Source organism: Poecilia reticulata, chromosome 14 (genome assembly GCF_904066995.2).
Source record: "Poecilia reticulata chromosome 14, P_reticulata-male-v2, whole genome shotgun sequence".
NCBI lineage: Eukaryota > Metazoa > Chordata > Actinopteri > Cyprinodontiformes > Poeciliidae > Poecilia > Poecilia reticulata.
Window position 1 is genome coordinate 10,614,048 of NC_088843.1, and position 25,535 is coordinate 10,639,582.

The 25,535-nt window shown below is 38.5% G+C and overlaps 1 protein-coding gene across 1 annotated transcript in view; it reads right to left on the bottom strand.

The window, feature by feature from the left end:
* Positions 1-225: 225 nt before the first annotated feature.
* The window catches only part of LOC103475820 (sodium/potassium/calcium exchanger 3), a 35,727-nt gene continuing 10,417 nt past the window's right edge, over positions 226-25,535 (bottom strand). Inside the window, exons 2-17 of the mRNA XM_008427711.3 lie at positions 24,382-24,492; positions 11,319-11,395; positions 10,468-10,542; positions 10,277-10,361; positions 9,865-9,968; positions 8,788-8,862; positions 8,123-8,148; positions 5,895-5,948; positions 5,666-5,808; positions 5,425-5,591; positions 5,112-5,349; positions 3,950-4,116; positions 3,746-3,860; positions 3,553-3,665; positions 3,402-3,467; positions 226-2,513 (exon numbers count right to left, since the gene is read on the bottom strand). Of these exons, the coding sequence (XP_008425933.1) occupies positions 2,403-2,513; positions 3,402-3,467; positions 3,553-3,665; positions 3,746-3,860; positions 3,950-4,116; positions 5,112-5,349; positions 5,425-5,591; positions 5,666-5,808; positions 5,895-5,948; positions 8,123-8,148; positions 8,788-8,862; positions 9,865-9,968; positions 10,277-10,361; positions 10,468-10,542; positions 11,319-11,395; positions 24,382-24,492 (1,727 nt within the window). The 3' untranslated portion in view covers positions 226-2,402. The remainder of the gene's footprint in view (positions 2,514-3,401; positions 3,468-3,552; positions 3,666-3,745; positions 3,861-3,949; positions 4,117-5,111; positions 5,350-5,424; positions 5,592-5,665; positions 5,809-5,894; positions 5,949-8,122; positions 8,149-8,787; positions 8,863-9,864; positions 9,969-10,276; positions 10,362-10,467; positions 10,543-11,318; positions 11,396-24,381; positions 24,493-25,535) is intronic.

Here is a 25,535-nt window from a genome sequence, read left to right on the forward strand (position 1 = left end):
AATTCTTCTCTACAAATACAACATTTTTAATTTTTTACATGTATCTGCCTAGACATGACCCTATATAGGGTCACTAATAAAAGTTAGCAGCACTATTGGCATTACTAATCAAATTAAAAAATCCAGCTACTAATAAAATATATTAGATATCCCTCTGAGCAACAAAAAAAAATCTAGAAACATGATTTAATTTATCATTCAGAATCATTTTTGACAGAAAATCAGTTATTATTGCACTTTTTTTTATTGCACTCAAGAAACAGTCTTTCTATGATCCAATAAAAATATCTAAAGCTGTTAATTTGACTCTTAAGATACGTTCCACCTCAGACATCACAGCAAAACAGAAACATTCTTTGGAGACTGGAGCTCAGCTGTTTGGATTGTAATTATTACCAAATGTGGCTCAGAGGCGGATGGCAGAGACTCCTGACAGCTGAGTGAAAATGGACGTCAGCGTCCGAGGCGGAGTCATCTGCTGGCAAAACGAGGCTGGAGGTCATGAGGACGGGGCAACTTCTGCCTCAGGTAAGGTGTAAAAACAAAAATCAAATGCTGGATTAGGAAGTTAAACCTAGGAGTGAAATGGGGGGGAAAAAATCTGTGGATTTTAAATAGAAATTAAGAAAGAAATGACTGGATAATGTGTTGACCTAAAGCTTTCAGAGCCCACTGATTCATCACAAATAAGCAGTTTAAATAAAATACACCGACAGGATTACATCTCTTTTTAAAAAATATCAAAATACCACAGAACAAGTCTTTTAGGACATTCATTATTGTAAAACTATGCAAGTTATTTAACATTTATAAACATTACAAAGTAGACAATGATCATTTTACAACCACCTGGGAAAAAAAATTAAATGTTTCCCTTTAAAGAAACTTTGAGAATTTACAGATCTAACAATCAAAAATACTTCAAGTTCCACTGTAAAATAAAAATCTATATTAACCATTTTTTTTCTGTATAACAGTAGAATTGGTTTACTATGACTGATTTATCAGAAAACACACTCATCTTGTATATATACATGGTTTTATACTCTAGTTTCTCTGGATTGTCTTTAATAAACAATTTCATTAAATTCAAATATTTTTTTTTTACAAAAACACATTTAAGAAACATTACATCGATTGTCATACCTAAACAGGAAGTATGCTACTTTTCTGCACTAAAATCCAAAGTTTGCAATACTCATTATTACAATATATAGGTTTAGGTTTCATAGTAATAAGACTTCTAAAAATACTGTCGTACTAGATTATTCTCTTTACGTACCTTAAGGAGTACCAGTACCTACTGGCTTGAAGTAGTGAGGCAAAATCATCAAAACATTATCACAACATTGTGCATTTTAACATCAACTAATCTGACATCATCAGATAACTATTGCTAAAATCGGAGGGTGTACATTCAGAACATATGTGTTAAAAAGTCGTCCCAAACACGACACAGCAGTGATCATTTCTTTTTGTCTCAGGTCTCATTTCCCCCTTCAGTCAGGTGCAGTAGTGAATTAAGTGCTAGATAAATTTAGGCAGGAGCTGCAGCGGAAACGGTGAGATTAGCACCAGTTAGCATTGGACTACCCTAGTCTAGCCTGTGGTAACGTTGGTGACCTAGCTTGTTAGCTTAAATTAATTAGCTTAGCTGCAGTTGGTACAAAAACAAGAATATAAATAAATAGTTATGAAAACTTACTGTGAACTGAAAGCTTTAAGAAGATTGTGACAGTGTTGTTGGCATATATACACACACACATAATGTGTACATATATCAAGCAGAAAGCTGTTTAGATTAGCTTGTTATAAGACAGTCAGCAAGCTAACATGAAGATTTAACAGAAATATTAAATACTTTACAGAAGTGGGATTCTGATAAGACCTCCACTTAAAAATAATCTGAAAAAAGGATGTCACCAAATAAATGCCCCACCCAAAAACCATGACAAATCAGATTAATTATTGCTAATAAATAGATTCAAAATGTTCCTCTTTGCAAAAAAAGGTTTTAAAATCACAACTTTCAGTGTCACTTTCTTATTAAAGTTGATAAATATCTAACAATATTGCTGCTTCATCTGCCTTTTCTGTAATTGCTTTCTAAAAAAAAAAAAAAACTAAACCCAAAGACAAAATCTGAATGCCTAACGACGGTAATCAAACACTGCACTGTACAAAACCACCAAAAAAGTCAAAACAAACCTGTGTGTTTGTGTAGTTGTACAACATTACCATAGTGATTCCTACATAGGTGCACAGAAATTGTCACAAGGAAAACCACGCCACTTTCACTCTTGTTTTTTGTTTTGTTTTTTGGCTTCAGATAAACTGTATGTGTGGGAAGCAGGGAATCTATTAGACGAGTCTAAAGAACGGGGAAACACGACCGTCAGGTCTTACATCTGTCCAAAAAGGATGGAGCAGAGAAGGAAGACCGCATAGAGAAACATCAGACCCAGACCCAGCCGGCGGTCCAGCCTCCAGTGGTTTAGATGTACACTCATCACCTGAGGGGAAACAGGAAAACAGTTACTTCTTCCTTTGGTTATGCTTACTGCAAACTCTGCTGCATTATATTGAAATATGACTTAATGACAGTCACTTGTATAACAACACTTTGAGGATCAAACAGAAACAACTATCAGAAAAATGGACTAACACACAAAAACCTGCCACAAAGCTCTTTAGGCGCCTACACCCATTTTGTGGGTAGATCATTTGTAGTTGGATCTTTAAGTATGATGCGGTTTTCTCATTGGTTTTTTAAAAATAACAAAGAGGTTCAAGATCCAAACTTACCAAAGACATTTCATTGTTTTCACTTCACAGGCTTCCTATTTGAAACTAAATAATTTTTGACTAAACATTTGACTTTTTTAGGGTTCTTGAGGCTTAGACCAAGTCTTGGAATAAAATAGAAATATTGTCACATATGGGAAGTTTAAGTGGAACAGCAGCAAAGTTTCAGGACATTGAGGCATACAAATAAGATTCAAATTATAAAAATATATTAAATCCAACATTAGCAATAATATACTGTGTAGTAAGGACAAAACTACAACCTAAAATACAGTGTAGTTATCAATACTCCAGTCAGCATATTCATTAATTTACAGTGTCCTGCACAGGTATTCACACTCCCTGAAGTCTTTTCATTTTGTCATATTCCAACCACCTGCCAAGTCTGTGTGCAAGCAGCTGTGGGGTTCATGTGGCAACCGAAAAGATAAACAGCAGGCCACAAACTTCTTCATTTTACTGGGACTGACCAACACAACTGGTGTGTTTTTGTGTAGTGGAAGGAAAATAATAAAAGGTTTTTCCATTCCTTAAGTCTCCGTGTTGCTGAAAACTACACAGAGACCTAAAACATCTCGCGGTTTGCATTTACTTACAGTCAGAAACACTGATGCCAGCAGCAGGACGACAGAATATACAAGACCTTTATTATTTATGGACACCTGAGGGAAAGATTGAAAACATGCCATCATGTCAGAACAGGAACATTTTGAATAGAGAAAGACGAGAAGATAAACGTGTCCATACTATGGATCCATGGTCCACCAAAAGGGTACGCAAAGCCCAGGGGAAGCCCAACCCCAGCAGGATGTCAAAGATATTGCTGCCTATCGAGTTGGACACCGCCATGTCGCCCATGCCTGGGAAGAAAGAGGAAGAGGAAATGCAATGAAACAAGAGGAAACTTGTACAGAGTCAAGTGACCCTTTCTGCCATCTACCTTGTCGAGCTACAATCAGGCTTGCCATGCAGTCGGGTACACTGGTTCCTGCTGCCAGGAAGGTTATACCCATGATGTAGTCAGGGATGTCTAGTGTAAAGCTGATAATGGTGACCTGATTGAAATAAACAGAGCGGAATCAAACAGTCGTTTGGAAACGGTTGCTTTATTTACTCTTGAGTCCATGAGGTTGTGTCTTCTTACCATCCACACCATGAGGTAGGAGAAGACAGCGATCCACAGGGTGGAGGCCACGAACGTGACCATGAACCAGCGGTGCCAGCGTGGCAGAATACAGTTAGGCACAGTACAGTAGAGGAGGAGGCCCAGAGGCCAGGTGATCACCCACTTCACCCGCGCACGGCAGCTGCCTGCCACACGGAAAACACAGATATCGTCTATTAAAAGCCTCCAGTTGTTACCGACTGAACGCTTAATGTTACATTTCTTATCTAGTTACTGCAGTAACACTGCGACCCTAAAGAAGCAGCCAGAGCTGCAATGAATTGGTCTACTCCAAGCATATTCAGCTTTTTAGAATGTCCCAGTCAAAGAATTTGTAGCAAGACTTGAAAATTGATATTTACAGACATAACTCTGTTAATTTATTATCTATTTGCCGTCAAAAAAGGCCACGAGGATCACACAAAAAATAAATTGACAAAAACCAAAACATCTTCAAAGTAAAACACCTGAAGACGCACTGCAAAAATGAGCACCTGTAATGGTAGATGCACTTTTCAAAAAAAAAATTCTAACAAATTGTAAAATTTATATCTTTATTCTTCCACTTCACAAAGTTTGTGTTGCTCCGTCAGACAAAATCCAAACTAAAATGTGAAGTTTGTGGTTGTAATGAGACAAAATGTGATCAAAAATAAATCATTATTTACTTATTAATTAATTGTTGAATAACATATTTTATAAATTATCCCGGAAGTTGTTGTGGTAAACGATAATGTTGTTTTGAGATTTTTAAGTAGTATCGTGGTAATGGGATACAAATGCAAGAAGACATTAAATTATAATGAACTTTTAACACCAGGACTGGAAAATGTTTTAACTAAGTAAACAAAAAAGAAACAATAAATAAAAAGATTTATGAAGTCTCTGTAAACAAAATTGTCCTTCACAAAAAAGGCCAGTTGAGACCGAAGCACCAGACTGAAAACTTTTGTCACCCAGCGTTTTGGTAGAAAAAGAGAGAAAAGAGAAAAACACAAAATCATACAAGCTGGTTTTAATTCATCATGTGATTGACTGATTTATTGCGACAGGCCTAGCTGGCATGAATCTCTTTGCAAGACTCTGCAAACCATGATTCAATCAGAAGCTTTCCAAAAACACAAAGACCTGGGTTCGATACCTGGCATGCGAACAGGATTAAAAATGCCATCCTCGTCATCATCTTCCTCCTCTGACCGGCACCCCTCGGCCCCTGGCTTGTCTCCCGACTCTGCGTCTCTTATCCCGGGTCTCCCGCCTCCGTTCTCCAGACTGCAGGAGCCCGACCTCTTCAGGTCGTTGCTGGGCGACCCCTTCCTGGACCCCGTGGCGGCCTCACCGTCTCGCAGGTGTTTGGGGCTCCTGCTCAGCCTCTGCCTCTGGGGTGAAGAGAGACGAGCCCCGTTGTGGCTGACGGTCGCAACACACCTGAATCTGACTAACGAAATGCGTACCTCGCTGATGAGCATGCGTCCGGCCATGGAGAGCCTGGTGCGGGGGGAGAAGTGGGGGGTGATCATGATGCGCAGACCGGCCTCGGAGAAAGACAGCTTGTGGGGGTTGAGGATGAGCAGCTCGTCCACCATGACGACGGGTTGAGACTCTTCGCCGTGGCCTTGGCCTGCAACAGTCATTAACGATCATGCAGGCAGAGACACACACAGACGAATCCAACGAGCGGAGAGACTGTCTGACCTTTATTGAGGAGAACCATGGACGTGTTGCAAGCCGAGGCCTCTTCTCCCAGCTTGCTCTCGGCGCCGCCCTCTGACGCTCGGCAGCACGGCCTGCTGCTCCGTATCCGCCGCATCACAAACACGGAGATCTGGGAGTTGAACCTGCAGCCAAACGGGTGACAGGCGAGGTTTAGGACTGACGCTTCACATGTGACGACGGGGACGGACGTCGCTCGTTGTGAACTCACTTCATGATGACGATGTAGATCCCGTACATGGTCATGAGGACCAGGGACTCCCACCTGCACCAACAGCAACAATATTATTATTATTATCACTAATAAACTCCACACTTCAGTCAGCTGCACACTGCATCAAGTACAATTTTATCGCAAAGATAGAGATTCTCATCTACAGTAAATCTGTTTGAACAAGGTAACCATATTGCTCTACTACTACTACTAAAATTTACATTTACTAAATCAAAAACAACACTATCACGGCAGTAATTCAGCCATAACAGTTTAAAATGTGGATTAAAAACCTTCTTTGTATGTAAATATATTCTACCCAGACCTCAAGTGTCATAGTTTTAGTTTCACCTGCTTCAGCTTCTGTAAAAAAACTCCTATTAAAGCACCTTTTGTTTTCCAATTATTAACTGGTTAATGAAAAAAATACAGTCAACAGATCAGCCCTGTACTGATGTTTAGTAGATGCTAAAGCGTACGCTAAAGGGATGCTATGTTATTGCGTTTTAGGCAATAATGTACCGAACATTTACCAAAAAGAATTTAATTATTTGAATTGTTTACATATTTTAATATTGTATAAAATAAGCTTAAGTGGTTAAATGGAAATCTGCAAAATGTGGTAATTTTTTTTTATGTAGTTACTCGATTAATCATCAAAATAATCAATTATTGGAGTGTCATCGATGTGTGACTTCCTGATTGTTTGTAGGAAATCTGCTTGTGTTCTCCAGTGCTGCATTTTTAATTCTGAACTGAAAGGTTTTGTGTTTTTCCACCTGATGTGGTGAGATCTTAGCAAAAAATTCTCACCTCGTTCCAGTAGCCGCATTAGATAAAGTGAGGCATAAAGACTCAAACACCTGAGATAAACTATTCCTGACCTCCAAGGCTGATCCTCGTGCCAATATTTCCCAATCTCAAGAAACAGTGGTGAGACACTGACGCGCGTTACCCAGGGGAAAGGAGAGAATCAAGACGTTTTCCGCCACACAGATGGGATTGTTTACATTACTGACCACAGTGAGATTCAAGGTCAAGTAAGTGTCACTGGGAAGGACTGCCCCCATCTTTCCCTCTAGTTCCCATCCTATGGGAGCCAGCTGGCCGGATAATGAGATAACACGAGAAGACGCTTCCACACAGAGTTGGGGAAAAATCTGAAAAGGTTTTATTTGGTTGATTGATAAGCTGCTAAATGCTGCAACTATAATCAGTTGGTTATATTATGTGCTTTACATTTACATTTTGTACTTGCTAGTTTATTACAGCAGTAGCTCTGGGTTGTAATTTAGGCCTTTGGAAACATAAAAACAAATTACAGTGCTAAGAAAAATATTTACTTCTGTTTTATGTCTAATAATTGATCAATAGGAAAGGAAAACAACTCACATCAGATAAATAACTGGATGGTTTAATCAATAGTGCAATATGAGACTCATTTAACAAACTGAATTATAAAATACTGTAATGTAAAACAGTCCATTTTATTTAAAGAGCACATTAAATAAAACAATGTTGATCCAATGTGCTGTACAGTAGGAATAATAACAGTAAAATAAAAACATTAAAAGCAGAGCACTAAATAATGCTAATCTAGGGAAGCCACAACAATCTTATACCGGTACCAAAAAGAAGAATTCATTATGAATTGTGAGTTATTTTCCAGCATATCTAATTCCACAAAACCCATAAAACTTATAGCTCTGGTTTAAATAATAAACATTCGTGTTTCTGTACTCTACCATAGAACATTTTGTCCAATGCTTAAAAACAACTATTTACTACTCCTTTAGTTGTGAACCAGCAGGCTATAAACTGCATCACCATTGCACACTGGAAGATTTATCTCTCCGTTACAATAACACTGATGCTGGCAAAGTCAGCCGAGTACAAATCTGCCAGCTTGTGTTTGGAACAACGGAGGTGAAGTCAAGCACAGCAGCACAACCCGAGCCTTGAACTCAATAAATAAGACATAAATCTCGCAAGCATCCACTGCTACCTCAGGCCTTCACTCTCTAAATAAAACCACCAGATTTCACAACTAAATTTGCCTCTTTCTCAAATCTGACTGAAAAAAAATCAGCCACACAGCAACACTGAACTCCACTTCTTGTTATTTTAAATGTAATCAGCAGCGACCCCCATAAAGATGTTGACACAGTTTGGAAACATGAAAAACAATCCGGAATGGATTCATGAGTGTAAAATGTCTGACTCACCAGTAAACTCTGTCATCATAGATAACCTGAAGAGAAAACAAAGCAGGAAGCTGTAGGTGAGGCGTACGGCTGCGTTCACACTGCAGCCTGAAGTGACCCAATTCCGATTATTATTAGTATTTTTTTTCGTCGTAATGCGACTCACGCTACTTGGATATCCGATACATATCCGATTCAAAAGTGACCTAACGGCCAGGTCGTATTCATCCGACCTGGACGTCACTGATCCTCAAAAAAATATCACTATTTTGCTTCCTGATACGCACAAGCGGGAAGAAAAACAGCAACCATGACGGATTATAATGACGATTAAGTTGTTAAAGTGCTGTTCCACTCGGACAACAACGTCAAAATCGTAAGCTAAGCTCCACCGTTAGCAACCATGTTTACTTCCGCAAACACTGAGCACTTCTTCTTCTCTATGGCGGTTGACAAAACACTGAGAATGCTGACGCTATTGCGCCCTCTACTGCGCATGCGGGACACTTTCAGGTCGTTTTCCGTTCACACTGGAGAACACAACAACGTCCCAAATATTTGGAAATGTAAACGACCACGGCAAAAAAAAAAAAAAAATCGTAATTGGGTCACGTCAGGCTGCAGTGTGAACGTTGCCTATGTAAAGCAGAAAAATAGAGCATATGCAGCTTGAATGCAGGGCTCACCATTATGAGAGCCAGGACAGACAAGATGTAGTAACAGGAATCTCTAAAAAGAGACCACCATGTCAGAACCACCGTCTGTGGAGGCAAGATTTAGAACCAGTCAGAGTGAAAGAGGAGCGCATGACCAGCATAAAAACATACGTCTGTCTTCAGAGCATCTGTCAAGTCAGCATATTTTCACCACGATTGTGTCCTACTGACCCAGAATGAGAGACAATTTAGAGCAGGGATGTCACACTCTTTTTCATTTTGGGCCCTATCAAGACCATGAATATGCCCGAATGTATTAATAAAAACCATTGGCAAACTGTTAAAATAAATACATAGCCGTCTCTGCATTCAATAAGTACTCCTTAAAATAAAAAAAATATTGAATATCTTTTCATATTAATCAGTCCCTTCCAGATTTTGCTATTGTTTTTATTTTTTGCTATCAAAATCAGATTTTACAGTGCTAATTTAGAAACATTTGTAGTATTTGCAATGTATGACATTAACATCAAGTTTTCTAACTTTTACTACAATCTAGTAAAAGAAAAAAATACTGCCACCTGCAGGTGGGAGTTAGCACTCACTTAAACATAATGCTTAAATATTTGGACCACATTTGTGGAAAATGATGCATTAGATGGAAAAAAAAATCACAATTGCAAAATCATGAAAAGCTGACATAACTTGGTGTTGGGCCACATAAAAAGCTATAGCAGGCTGGATTTGGCCCCCGGGCCTTTAGTTTGAACACTTTGTTGTGTTTGCAGATAATTAGCTGATTAGGGTGCGACACAATATTTTTTCACAATATTCTAATTATCTCAGATTTTAGTTTTCATTATCTGTAAGCCATAAAATTACAGGAAATAAAGGCTTGAAATATTTAACTGTATATGTAACAAAACAATGAGATTCACTTTCTGAAAAGTGAGAAAAAAAATGCTGAACTTTTTGACAACTGTGCTGCCATTACGTGAGAATGGCAGCATTTTAAAACAAATCAATCTAGACCAACAGTAACGTTTTAGTGCAACATAGGATTGGAACAAACAAATAAAATAGCAGGTAGGGAAAAAGCTTTACTACCTGGCCTGCAAAGATCCCACTCAACCCAATAATGACCAGGATGTTGAAGACAGCTGAACCCACAATTGTGCCGACTCCGACGTCTCCTTTAGTGATGAAAACACCTAAAGATGGAAAGGAGTGGTTTCACTGTCGTGTCATAAAAAAGTAAGGACAAATACTGACTTCTCTCAAACAAAGAGTGAATTTAAAAATGGCATTTTGACTCTCCGGCAACTTCAGTGTTTAATAGCAAGTGTTATTCTGTCTTAATCAGTTTTAAACTTCACTCTGCTGACATCTCCTGGACAGTTCTGGCTCCTGCAAACACACTGGTTATAATCTAAAGTTTTTCTGTCCAGAAGTCAAGATTCATGTGAAGAAATGCAAATGTCACAGCTGTTACTTGGTCTGGATTCACAAAGCTACGAACCAATGAGAGAGGTGAACAGCTCAGGGGCGGAGCTTCCAGCAGCCATAAACGTCGCCCCCGCCACATCCTCGCTGAGCTGCAGGTTCTGGAAGATTAAAAATCGGAGCCGAGAATAAAATACCAGTCATCTAAATGACCTCTCCAACTGAGAAAATAACGTCTGAAGGCAGGTGGCGGCTGGTTTTCTTCACCTCGGATATTTTCTCCAGAGAAGGGACGAAGTAGTCGTCACAGACGATAGCCAGAGCGTAGAACATGTAGATGGCCTGAAAAACAGATTTGAGCATCACTAAATACACACACACACACACAGTGATTCTCCTTTCAGTGCAACAGCTTGTTTTGATGTTAAGAAAATCATAAAAAGTGTTCATGCCCCTTGAGCATTTAAGACATTTTGTCATGTTGCAATCACAAACTTTGGTGTTTTTTATAGGCATTTTATGTGAAAGACAGATCAACACAGGGTAGCTTAGATTGTTAACTTGAAACCAAATTTTCCCTGAAACTCAGAAAGTCCAGACTTCCAAATGAGTACATAGAGTCTTCTATTTTATATAATTTAATCTCAATCTAAATGTCGCTGTTTTGCAAAGGCCTCAGGGGTTTGTTAGAGGACATTACCGAACAACCTGCATCATAAAGACCGAGAAAAAAGTCGTAGACGTGATTAAAGCAGAGTTAGGTTATAAAAACAAAATCCCAAACCTTCAACATTTCACAACACGTGATTGAATTTACCGTTCAACAATGCTTAGTTTCCAATGCAAGCCAAACAAGATAAACTAAGAGGCCAAACAAAACCAGCTCTATTCAGAGAAGATGCTAAAAGGCAAAAAAAAGTAACTTTATCTTTCACTTCATAATTTTATGCCACGTTTGTGTAATTTTATCCTGATAGTCTCATTAAATCCCAGTTAGATAAATTAGGATTTATAGTTGGAATTAGACAAAACTTAAAATGTTCAAGGGTTTGAATACTTCTGAGACACTGTATGCATGAGAAGCAGAAGGGAGTTGTTTTTTTTCATGAGAAACTCACGCAGAGGGCATGCAGGAGCACAGCCCCGTTCTTCCTCTGCTCCTTCGTAAAGATGTCCTCTGGAAACTCATGGATGGCTGTGGGAGGATTAACATTATAAACACCAAACAGCAAAAGAACATATTTTAGTCTGAAGAAAATTACAAACAAGAACTAATGAATCATGTTTCTATTCTGATTGTGTAACCCACAACATCTACATGTACCAGAATGATACAGGAAATGATGCGAGAGTGAAACTGGCAGGTGCTTCCTGTAAAAAACTAAAACATAAAACTAAATGAAGGCTTGGCTGTTCCCTTGCCTGCCTCGAGAGTGTGGTGCAGCTCCAGTTCACATCTCCGAGCAGCGCTGGATGAATTTAAACTACAGCGCAGCATGAGGCTATTAATAGCTCCTTTGCTGTGTGAGACAACAATGAGCCGACATGCTCACAATAAGCGCACTGTAGCTGTGGAGATGCACGAAGGCTACATGGATTAGGACCGGGTCCCTTGTGATCTGGGACATTAGATCTGCTCTTTGACACTGCAGCAGGGCAGAATGAGAGCAGGGAGGCCATATGGTCCGGAGGAGAGGACTTTAATTTGGACATGTTCGGAGGGAAAACATACATGCTTCTTGTAGATTCTTTCTAAGACTTGAGGCAGGTTTTTTCTGCAGGTTTCACCAACTCAAATTTAAGACTTCTTAAAACCGTTATGAATTAAATTTAAGAGCTACGTCTCAACAGACGAGATGTTAAAAAAAAAAACAAATCCCAAGAAAAAAGAAATATATAGCAAAATCTAGACTTATTTCATATGAATTAGGTCAAACTGTTGTGTTCACAGCCAAACAGACTTTAAAAAGAAACTGGAAGAAGAGTTAAGTCAGTCGGTTGGCTGAATTTCGTCCAGCCAACCGGCGATAAATCTGCACCAAGATAGATGTAGATAAGCTAGTTAGCTAGCTGTTAGCAGCGTCACAGAACGCAGTGAAGATGTCTCAACCTTTTGCTAAACAGAAAAGTCCCAGGAGAAAAAAAATACATAAAATATACAATTAAATAGTCCTTCCAAGACAAAATTTAAGACCTGTGATTAACATATTTACTTTTTTAATGAATTTAAAATATTTTAAGGTCTGTGGACATCCTGCAAGGGTTGAAATAAGTTCCTGAAAGATAGCGGGGTCTCTCCTTCCTGCTCTTTTAAGCTCGAGAGAAAAACCATTTTTACTTTGAGCCATCTGTTGTTATACGATAGGCTTTGAACATTTCTGGGCATCTTATTCCACAAACAACAGAGCCTCAAAGACAAGACGCACTGCGAGGGCCTTCTGTTGAGCTGATCAGCTGTTAAACATCTGCGCTCCCGCTGTGGCTTTGTTTCTATCACCTTCCTCATCTCGTCCCCTCTCTGCCCCGACACTCAGGTTCTGCTGCGGGCAAAATCACAGGACTGCCACAGCTAGCTTTGGATGGACGCTTTGAGGGGTTGCTGTGGTGAAGGTAGTTGCTATGGTGGCCCTCTCCCAGGGGGCAGCTTTTTTTGTGATGGGTGTCGGTACAAAGCCAAAGGCTAGGCCACTGCATCAATAATGAGAAAGGGGGAGGTGAATATATTTTTCCCATGGTAAGGATTTGTGAAAAATTTAAAAACTAGATGACAGCAGCTCTGGACCGAGATGTCTAAAAATATTTATTTTTCCTCACAAACCCTCAGGAGACGTCTGAGAGAGAGCGAGCGAGGCAGAAGGAGCACGAAGACAGAAGACTGAGGAGCAAAGAGTGAGCTCCGCTAAAACTCTTATGCAAAAAGCAGAGGAGACATCAGGGTTGGGGCTGACAGCATATCTGCATCTCCTCAAATCAAACTAGATCAGCTCCACAGAGTCACATATTTACTCCAAACAAGGCAACATTTGCACTATCATGTTTTTCTCTGCTTCCAAACTTTTACTGCAGGCTTCAACAACTTTTTCAGCTCTGATCTCGTTTTGTTTGTCACAGTTTCTACAGCGACTCACATGTCACCTATCCATTCCCACAGAAGCAGAGAAGGCTGTGGGACAACTTGTACTAGACCAGACTTGTTCAAAGCAGTCTGTAATATGTCGTAGTTTGTCTTCTTGTGAGTGGACTCGCCTGAAGGCAGAACAAAACGCAGCTTCAAAAAGAGCTCTGAAGCAGCAAACTAAGAGTTAGATTAAATTATTTCAATGTGTTTCAAGAGAAAATTTCAAATCAAAGTAACCAAAATGCAAAAAGAGAAATAAAATATAATGTACAGAGAAATAATTATCATTTTAAGTTGTTTCTCGTGCCAGAACCAGATGATCCTCCCATCCTTGTCTGGTAAGTGAACACATCTTATCAAAATGTATAGCTGTTGAATCGCAAGAGTCAAATAATGAATTAAGTAACCAAGATCAAATGCAGATTCCTTAGAGGACAGTTTGTGTGCTTTCCTATGTTTATTAAAAGTCGAATAATTATAGGTTTTGAATCTTTGTTTGGTATTTAAGACCCAGTTAAAGTACCAATGGTCCAGTTTAACATGGATTTAAAGTTGTCTGGAGGTTGTAAAATGATCCTATTATTATTTTGTGTTTGAATGTCTATTCAGATTAACGTGATCTGGCAGACAAAAAACGAAGATTGTGAAGAAAATATTTGTAAAATCACTTCATTTATTAATCAGTTTAGACTTTTGCCCTTTAGAGTGGAAACAGGAAAAATGTCTGAAAAATCAAACATTAACCATATTTAATTTTCTTTTTTTAATTGACTTATCCAGAGCTGGAAAATGATAAAAGCTAATTCCATACTTTTCCAGGCCGCATAGGAACAACAACACTCTTCAGTGTAGAAGCTGAGTGAAGATGACTCAAAGCTAGCGATCATCAGTATTTCAGTGAAGGGTTTAAAATCAATTAACCCTCACGTCACCTCTGCTGCTAAACTAAGGAGTGCTCATAGTGGGATGTATGGAAAAATATATTTTAAATGAATTTCTTCTATCTTCCTACATTAAAACCTGATAAAAAGCTTTACAAAAAGTGCAGATCAGAAATCAGCTCAAGGCTCAAGATGCCTTTAAAATCTAGATATTAACTATCAAATATCACATTTCCTGTGAAATATTGAGTGGATAAAGAAAAAAGAACAGATTAAAGATGTAGAGTATCTTTCATTGCATTACGGAGGATTGAACACACTGTTGCATTAATGGACCCAAACTAAGTGAAAACTATGAAGGATGTTCTGATATGTACGATTACTAATGCTGCTTTGGCTATGCATAACTAATCTGGTGTTTAAACAATCATCCTTCACCTCAAAACGACAGCAAACCATCTCAAAGGAAATCAGACAACATTAAAGTGAACCATGTCTGTGCGTCTGAAGTGGCAACTTAGCAGTTGAGTTTTTTTGTTTGTTTATTGTTGGCACAACTTGTGGAAAATAGCCTCACTTCCTTTTCCCAGTCAGAACACTGAACTTATTTTTTGTTTAACAAAAATATTGAAAAATCCTAACTAGCAGCTAAGATTATCTTTCACAGATAATAAACATGATAAATCATTGATCTTATCAATGCTGGCTTCTCTCAAATGGATTTAAATACATGTTGCAACGGCTCGTTTTTCTCCCCTCAGCACTGGAAAGAGCTTGTTTTCATACTGGCACTTTGAACCAATCATATAAAAGGGCAAAATAAACACACTTCAATTTAAATGTGAGAACGACTCTCACCCTGTCTGTGAGTGTGAACTGTACCTACATTTGCTGGAGGTTAGGAGAGTCTGGCTTACTGCTGACTTCTACAAATATTTGTTCCTGAGGTAAACAATAAAATAGGTAAAATTATTGAAGGCTTTTCTGGTTTAATTAACAACTAGAAACACTGATGTTTATCAGGGAAGGAATAGAAACAAAGATGTTCTATAAAAGCTTCTATACAACCATTGGAAACAAGAAATTGGTTTGATGAAAACATATTTTCTCCAAAATATATGAAAATGTTTTGTGCAATTTTTTTAAAGATACAAAACTGATTTTTTTATTTTAGCGATGTTTTTCACCAGCTAGTGAACAACCAGTTCTCAATCACTTCCTGCTTATAAGCTTTGATTTGACTTGTGGATAATTCTCATGACATGATTCAAAGCTTACAGAAAATCCCTGTTCTCTTGCTTCATAAACTTTGAGCTTTGTTTTATTGTTTTAGGTTGCTATGTTTTATCTTGGATATTTAAAATGTCTTCCAGCTCCAGCATTAAATAGGATTGCACTGATCAGCTTTTTTTCACATCCGATATGATACAAATGTCTACGGTTTGGTTTTGGCCGGAAGCGATCCCATACAGAAAAACAAATTACAAATTAATTTGATAACTCAGCACCAGTCCAGCCCACTTAAATACACCAATATCTTCACAAGTTTGGTCAAACATGTAAAAAAGTAAACAAGCTTTCTTCCAGTTCAGAAAGTGCAGTTAGGAATTATAAATATATTGTAAAAAAAAATAATAATAATAATAATAATAAAGCCAGATGTTTCTTAATATTGGGACCGATAGATATTATTGATATTGGATCAGTGCATCTCTACTGCTAAGACTTCTGTACAAAATCAAAGTTTATTAGTCTCTGAGAGGCTGAACTTGCATTATTATGATTATAATAATCAATATATTCCTTGAAAATTGTCTCAAAAGAACAATATGATCATTTATTGCAATCATTTCTGGGACAATATTCCTTATCCAAGGTTTCCCCCAGAAAACTTGCTAAGCCCGGCGGTCGGGGCGTTCAGCAGTCGATCATCCAGCGGCCCGTCGTGTTTTTGAGTTAAAAAAAATGTTTAAAGTTGACAGGAAATTTGTAAATATCACTTGATAATTATGTGTTATTGAAAGATTTTAAGATTAATATCTGAACACTAACTAAAAAGTCTTAAATAATGCAAACATTAAAAAAACAAAGAAATAATGCTTAGCCTGGTGGGGACACAAGTAAAGCCTGGTGGCCCGCCAGGCTTATCATAACCTGAGGGAAACCCTGCCTATCTTACAGTAAAATTTGTTAATGTGACAGGCCTAACTATGCTAACTTTCTCAACATCCTGACATTCTCGTTGTTACTAAAGGAAATCCAGCATCATTTAACAACTGATTCATGACTTTAAGGAATCATTTTTTTCCCTCAGTCCAAATGAAAAATATATCCTAGAGCTTCAAAAGCTGTACGAATCTACAAAAAAGGTTCAATCTGCTTTTACTACTGTAATTATAGGAACTGTGGTTGAATTTTTAAACATAAAGTCCACATGCTGTGCGTGTTATGAGCTGCCACACTGAATACTAAAAGTCATTTTATAGGGAACTCGTCTCATTTCTTTAAAAGTCATCCCCACTCCCCGACACCATGGAAAAGCGCCATGATATTATGACTCTAAGATGCAGTCTGATCATGTAATTTGCATGTAGTGCATTCCTCATTATGTACAAAATGCTGCTGATGATGTAAGGAGGAGAGCTGAATGACGGGCAGCGGGTGGTACGAGATCGAGCTATCAGTCTGAAAGTCAGCAGGATGTGCTGGAGTCAAGCCGAGGTGCTGACTGTCACACCAAGAGGTGGCTGGTGTCTCCACAAACACACACTCAGCTGCATTTTTCATGAGGAATCAAAAAAACTATATTTCATCCAGGTGTGTATTGCAAATTCAATTATGCATTTGTTCTTTGATTCCTTTTCTTTGAGGTGAATGGGAAACAAGGCTGATGAGCCGACAGCAGGGCTTCAATGGAAACATGGTGTACACTGCTGTGACAGGAGAGAATAAAACATGATCAGCGGTAGCAACAGACTCAGAAAATAAACCATAAACACCGTCTGTTTGATGACAAATATTCAAAATTAGAATCTAATCACCACATCAGTTTTCAAATACCATTTCCATAAATCTTGATGCCCTTCAAACTGTCATGTCGAAGGCAACTTCCTAGACGGCAGAGTGTTGTCTGCCAGTTTCTCAACACTTTCTCCCAAAATTCCCCTAAAACATGGCAGTGGAAAAATACTATTCTCAGCTGACTGTCGCTTGCCAAAACAAACAACATAACAAACCTCATCAACAACACACACTGCAAGCTATTTAGTTCAATTACATCGTTTAGATTCTTTGACCCCAGCCCCGCCCCCTCGCCACCCCAAAACCACTGGTCTATTTTTGGGTCTCCTCTCTCTGCACTTTTAATGCTTGAAAGACAGAATTGTCTGGGTTTCAAAATTTAGCATTCAGTTGCCTAGTAACAACGGTCTCGAAGGCTTGTCAGCCGGAGCCGGATCGAGCCGTCTCCATCCTGTTAAGCAGCGGCGAGATAAATAGAGAGAAAGAGAGCCTGTGACTGGACGTTGCAGAGCAATCCCCCGGATAATATCCCCAGAGGTCCGGGGTGGGCTTTTTAATCACACCACAGATTATACAATCGCTGTCAGGCAGCCCGCTGAGGAAGAGGGCAGAAACCTGAGGCTGGAGCCGCGCTCGCCGCTCGGGCTAATAGTACCTGTCCAGCCTTTTGTTCGCTTCCTTCACTCCAGTGTATTACCACGATGAAGAATCTACGCCTGTGTCTTTGTAGGAGATAATGAGGCAGATCTGCTGGCAACCAGCGACTCAATAAAGGTTAAGTTTGTTATAAGGAAGCAGAATGTAAATGGATGCACTGAGCCAAACTGGAGAAATGAAGTGGGTCTCAACGTTTTGTCAGGAATCGGAGGGGAAACGCCTCTTATGTAATCTCAGAGGTGGATGCGCTGCAGACTGTGGGGTAGTGATGCCATTTTTACCAGCACTTTAAGGCAGTTAGTATGAAATATCAGAGAGGCTCAAATTTGTGATTGTTGTTTTGGGTTTTGGGCCAAAAGCAGAATCTCTAGAAGGACACACCTTGGTACGACCAATATTTGAAACTGCTCTCTATTCTCCCCATTATTTCCCACAGAAACAGCTTTGCCAGTATTTATAAATTCATAATTATTTCACCATAAAATGCTTTTAGTAAATCATTTTGACTGAACATGACTAGTTTTGATTCCTGCGTATCTTTTAGTTTGGAAATGTGTTTTTGTTACGTCCACCAAGGACTCAACATATTTAGGACACGAGACAACAAAAGTGAGGATTTAACAAAATGTTTATTTATAAATTTTCTTCTCGTTGATGTTCTTAATTCAGCTTTTCCTGATTTTCGGTGAAGAAAATAATGTTAAAACCCTCAAATCCCGTGTTCCCAAAATAAAAGAAAAAACAAAACCCCAAAAGTATTAACCTAAAGTTGGACCTGGTGAGCCGATCAAACTGAACAAAACGGTACAGCAGGGGGCCAACCCTATACAGGGCCGTCGAAGCCCCTACTGGTACCGAACTAAAGCAAAAAGAGAATCTAATCAAAAGAAAGATCGAAAACAGGACAACCGGTCCCACCAGGCCAAAATCACCAAAAAGACAAACAAAAGCTAACAAAAATACCACATGGCTGTCTGGAGAGTCAGCTGCGGCCCACAGCGACTGGACGTGCGCGCACCGCACGGATGGAGCAAGTGGGACGAGCGGAAAAGGCGGAGCTCGAAAAGATGATGGCGCTCCCAACATGCCGAAAGCCAGCCTATTTATAGGCGGACCAACAGCGCCACGAATTAACATAATTACGTGAACAAAAAGGAATTTATCCAAACTCCAAACTAGATTAACAAAAGGTCATTCAACTAAAATCTATAAGAAAACAAGGAAAAGAAATAGTCAGAATAATAATGTGCCCGCAGCACATAACAGTTTTCAAGTACAAATGTTCAAGATAAAATCTGCCTGTTTGAATAAATTTAATTGGTATTTAGAGGTTATGATGTAAACCACTTCCTTCCTTAAAGATTCAGTATGTAACTTTTATACAACATATTTTTATATATTTATTGAAACTGTCATTATGTCATGAACGTATGAGTCAGATAATCTCTGGGGGGAAACAAATCCCAGTTTTCTCCCAGTGTTATCTAGAAACAACCTAGCAGAGGGTCTTAGTGATGTCAATCATGCCTGTATACGTGCTGCTCCTTTAGCCCCATTGCTCTCTGCTACAATTCAACTTCTCCCCATCAGCAAAGCCTGTCATGAACGCTAAGGAAAGAATGGTTACTAAACAGTTTTCCTATAGCAGTAAATTGTTTCTCTGCCATTAGAACATTTAGCAACGAGTACATGAGCTTGATTGACTGCGCTAAGACACTTCTCCTGGCTCTGATTGGCTGTTTTTTAATGGGAGCGATGCATTTCTTCAGACGGTAATAGGAGCTCAGAGAGAAGATCAAGCTTTTCACAGACTATCTGTCACAACATGGTGACAGTTTCAACAAATATTTAAAAAACAGTTTTTTTTATATAAAAGTTAATAATGCAGCTTTAATAAAACTTTTAACTTATGTATGTGTGTTTTTTTTTTGGCATTTGTGTTGCTTTTGCACTTAACTAACTTTAATTTATTTTAAACAGTAGCTTAAAATATAAGCATCATAGTGGTTGTTAATAAAAACAAAAGTTTGCCAATCTGTTGTTGTCCTTTTGTCAACCCCGACACATGGTTGCCGCGGTAACATGACCTCAGCCACTCCACAACTTTGTGCACACAGACTTGGCAGATTCCTGATGCACCTCCATTGGTTTTTCCAGGAAGAAACAGGATTCAAACTGGCAACCCCTTTTTTTAATACCCAACATCTAAAATAAACAAGCAACTTAGTAGTGTTAGTACTTCACCCCATTACAGCAAAGTGTTTTTTATTCATTTGATTGTAGCAATGAGAAGCATGAAGAAATGTGAAAGTGAACCGGTGAATTATTGTTGTGCTGCAGTATAACACATAGAAAATTACATTTTCTATGTGAATTTTCAATGATAAAACTGTCAGCTGTGACGAATGCAGATAATGTCACAAAATCAAACAAAGATAAATAGATAATGCAACCCTAAACAAAGTTATGAACTCGTAAATGAGTCCAACAGGGGCTCCCTAAACAGCGCCATGCAGTCCTTGTCACGTTTTAGTGCATTTTGTGAACACGCCTTGCATGCTCATGAAGTCACGAAAGAAAAATGTTTCACTCAAATCTGCCATGACGCAGCTTGACTTTTATTTACTGTGCACATATTCTCTCAGGTTTCACACCCCCACCAGGCACTGGGAATCAGATGAAGAGCGATCCGGGCAAACCATTTGCACCGTTTATTTTTAGCCCAACTTGATTTGCATACGTTTCTAGAAGAATATGCCTGGCTCACAATGTGGAGTCAGGCTTCAACAATGCTGGAGTAATATTGCACACAATGCAGTGTTGTGACTGACAGGCTAACATTTGCACAGAGCAACTCCAAATATTACTAAAACAAAACGAGACTCTGAAAGTGCTGTAGTATTAATATTATATCGACCGTTTAGATTACACAACACAAATTTTCTATATAAATTTTCAATAAAACTGTCGGCTGTGATGAATGCGGATAATGTCAAGCAACATAATCAGCCCGAGAAGCAGAGGAATAAAGGTCAGTTTTGGCTCCGTAATGACTTTATTAGGAGCAATCTGAATCCATCCTAACTATACCGACAGCTGCAGGGCTCAGGAGGAAAAGCAAAGTAACTGTGGATCTGATAAAATCAGATCATCTGGGAAATTATTCTGACTTTCACCCTGCTTTTATGTGATCTGCCCGTTCCCCGGAGTATTTTAGTGCATAACCTTGACACTATAGCAAACAGATACAACGTGTTGTCTGCCTGACCTTTCTGCCGACATACGGGGAGGAAACGCAGGTCTCTGCCTCACCGTTTTTTATTATACCTACATATACAACGTACTTTACTCTGCAAAAGTATCTCAGGAAAATCTAAACACTAAATTTCTGACTTGAGTGTCATTTTCAAAATTTGTTGAGTTCAAATGGATTAAGTGATGTACATCCTGCTAAAGTAAAAGGCCAGGTGAATAAACTATAGGCCTGTAAATACATAACAAATGCAAGAAAGTTTGAGTAGCAGCATTACTGCTGCTCTAGCGAAAATATATTGCTCATGTTCTTGTCTTTTTAAAAATAAATCGATCTTTTTGAAAACAGTGAACCCTGGTACCACTAGAAAGAAAATGTTGGGGTGTTTTTGTAGGACTTTTGGATCCTGATTACAATGCCTTGCATAATCAGGTTTTCCCCCGGTGTACCCTAAGCCTGGCGGGCCACCAGGCTTTACTTGTGCCCCCACCAGGCTTAGCATTGCTTATTTATTTAAGTTTTTTTAAATGTTTGCATTTTTTGAGACTTTATAGTTCTGCCAGTCTTTCAATAACACATAATTATAAAGCGATATTTTCAAATTTCATGTCAACGTTAAACATTTTTTAACTCAAAAATACGGCGTGACAGTGGATGAATGATTGCTGAATGCTTAGCGGGTTTTGTGGGGGAAACCGTGTAGAAGCATTTATATCCATTTTCTACACTTTATCTCTGTACAATCATAAACTTCAATGTATAAAATAGCAAAAGATTTTCTCATCCAATGAACGTCTTTCCTTGTGCTTATATTATTGCATTGTTGTTGATGAAGTTGAATCCTGTACTGTCTGAGGGCCTAATTTCAGCAATTCAGCATGCAGCTGATTGATTTAAAATAATTAATCAACTTGTTTGCTTGAATGGTTTTTGTTAATTCTACATTGAAAATCCTTTTGTTTTGATTTAAATACCACCTTGCTTTCATTCCTCATCACGTGAGATAAAAATCTAACTACTTTTTCTGTTTTTGCAAAGAATAGACTGAAATTTCAGAATGTAGATTTACAAACCTGGTAGAAACATACACCAAACAGTTTAGGTGTTATTCTATATTTTTTTTCCTTCCACTTCACAACAATATACTACTTTGTGCTGGTTTGTCACATAAAATCCCAATAAGATACATTGATTGCTGCATTATATTTAAGTGGTTGTAATGTGGGAAAAGTTGAAGGGGTGTGAAAACTGTTAGTCTCTCAGCCTTCAAAAGTTGGATTTCATTAACTTCAAACAATTTTCTGCTTTCTGGTACGTTAGAGACTTTTTGTCCTCGGTTTGACAGATCAGGCAGATTTACGCAGTATTTTTGTAGCTGCTAACTCTACACCAAGGGAGGCTGCTTTTCATAAAGTGTCTGAACAATTTAAATAAAGTAGGAATGTTCTGGTATCCTTCACCAGATTTACGCCTTTAGACAGTCCTACTCCTCTCAACATCAGAAACAGACGTGCCAAAACATTAATGTCTGATTAAATTAGGAATATAATAAGAAAAAGTAATGAAATTAATATTATTTGAACAAATACTTGTTATGGAATAAAATAAACAAAAAGCAAATAATTGATTCATTGATTAAAATCAAGCAAATAAAGTAGTCACATTTTCTTGTTTTTGTTTTTTGGAGGAAATGAAGGTTATTCATTGCACAAGCAGGATTTTTGCACGTCTTCTGTATTTAAAGAAAAAAATGTTGTTTTCAAATTCTTTTGGGCTCAATATGACAAATTTATTCTAAGTTATAAGAACAGAATTTAATATGTTTGCTAAAGTTAACAAACTAAATAAAAGCTGATTTGGGTGCAGAAAAGTCAGTAAAAATCTATAATATACATGGCTCTACTTATTTTAAAAGCTTGCTTTTACCTAACTTTTTCTAAGAGAAAATTACGTAGGTAATAATTTTACCTGAAAAGTTAGTCACCTGCATTGGATGGGCCTTGTATCATTCTCAAACTGCGGTCCTTATAAAAAGTACTGTGAAATGCAAACTTGGGTTTCTTTCTTTCACAAAATAAAAAAAAAAGTCACTTTACTGGTAGGTCACGGCAGGATTCCTATGTTTAAACCTAAGACAGTTCATTTAATTTCTGACCGTAAATGAGAGTAAAAGCCACTGTGAGACCCTCAAGAAGAAGAAGATAGCAGTTTATGAGTCTGGTGGGAAATTTAAAACGATCAAATAAATTATAAATCTTACACTGTGATGAAAATATTCAAGTGGAGGACTTTTTAAAAAACTGCTAACATGTCTCAGTTAGCAGTTAGCATCAGCGCTGACTGAAAGCCATAAAACATTCTTATGGGACTTAAAACTGGTTTTTTCATTGGAGATGAACAGGAGGAAATCTTTGTGCTTTATGAAAAGCCAAAAATGAAGAGCCATGGTTTGGATATGGCTTGCTGTAGCAGGACTCTACCAGGTCAAATCCAGAACACACTTAATGAAAATGTCAAAACATTTGTTTAAAAAAATTAAAGCTAAAGAAAAACTGGACTCTGCACCATGACAATGACTCAGGACATACCAGTAAATCCACCAAGGCCTGGCTGGAATGAAAAGCCTTGAGCCCAGACAAAACCCAGATCTTGATCTCTTTGAGACGCTGTGGGGTGAATTTAAAGGGGCGAACTTTCCTCAGACTTTCAGAGTAGTCAACAAACCATGATGATTTCAATACTGAACAAAAATAAATGTGATTATGATTCTCTGCATAATCAGGTGACTCTCCATTTGAGCTGTTCTAATCTCATGAGCATCTCAAATATAGTTACATCTTCCTATTTCATAAAATAATTGTTCAAAAGGTGAAACAGAAAAAAACTAATGGCCAGAAAAATAAATTAAGCGAGTAGAAAAACCATTAAAGATCATTCTAATGCTATTTTCTCTTTTTAAATTTCACTATGAGATACAGTAAGAAGCCGATATTCACTCAAAAAATGACCAAGTTTATGCAAAACCCTTTCAATAATCAAGTCATTCTGAGTCAAATTAGTGATAATGAATTACTAATTTGTTCCAAGGAGAAGCTCTTGGCTTCATAACTTATCTGTAAAAATTCGCTCACAGTAGTTAACACTACATAATATGAAGTCAGAGTCAGAGTAAAAACCCTCGTATCAAATTCCCGTGTTTCCGTTCGGAGCGTTCAGTCTGGAGGTGTTTGACATCCATCCAGGTGACTCACCTGCTCGGGGCTCATCCAGGCTCTGGTTGTCTGACGTCTCCTGCATCAACCTGCGTGTCCATCGCAGCAGCTCACCGTTCACGCCTGGCTGAGGCCCGGAGGACTTCGTCTCTGTAATAGAACAGCAGCGGTCAGCGTAGGGCGAAGCCAAGCACAAACTTACATTCAATATAGAGAAACTGTGGATTCAATCAGCGTATTTATTGGAACAAACAGTGGAAAAATGGTTCTAACTTGTCACAATCATTTCCACCGGTCTTTCAATTTAGACAATGACTGAACAGAATCGTCTTTATTCTATCTCCAAGCTGTGCCCACTGCTTTATACACGTTTATAAAGCCACTTTATCTGACTTTATTGTACACATTCCCAGAAATAGAAAAAGATTTAGAGTAAAACTGAACAGATTAATTCTCTATCTTGCAGTTTATGTTCCTGGCTGAGAGAGATAGCGGATATTCAGAAATGCACTACAATCTCTGTGCTTCATTCTTCAGTAGTTTATCTTCATGTGGATTTCGGTCACTACAGACTTTTGGGAGGCAACAGCCAAGAAACTCCCCTCAGATAGATCTGCCTCACCATCCCAATTATGGTATAAAAAACACAGACATCCTTCTTCACCACCCACAGAGATGCTTTCCACCAAGGCCACAGGGATAAAGTGATATTTATTATACTCTCCATCATGCCGCAGTATTAATACGAAGCAGCCTGTCTGTGTGTCTGATGCACTTCGTGATTGCCAGGCGCTGCAGTGTCTCTTTGTACCTCACAGCTCAATGAGCCCATTTCATGAGGCCAGCGGTCGCGGCCGATAGGAGACCTGAGGGCTTTCATGTCGAGGCATCAAGAGGAGCTCGACTCGTATGAAATTCAAATAGGTTTCTGCCACAGATGGCTCTGCGGCATTTTCACACTCCTAACTGGGACAAGTCACCTAGAAAAACATCTTATCTAATAATAAAAAGGTGAGCAGAAAACGTCATGTTTGCTCGGTTTCTTTTTTTAGATTCAAATTTTTCTGAACTCGCTGAGGTGAGTAACAGACTCTTAGGGATGGAAAGAGGATGAGTTGCTTCATATGTGTGTGAAAAACAAACGTTCTGGCTCCAAATACAGTAAACGGCTGGCTGAGAGAGAAAGCTATTTA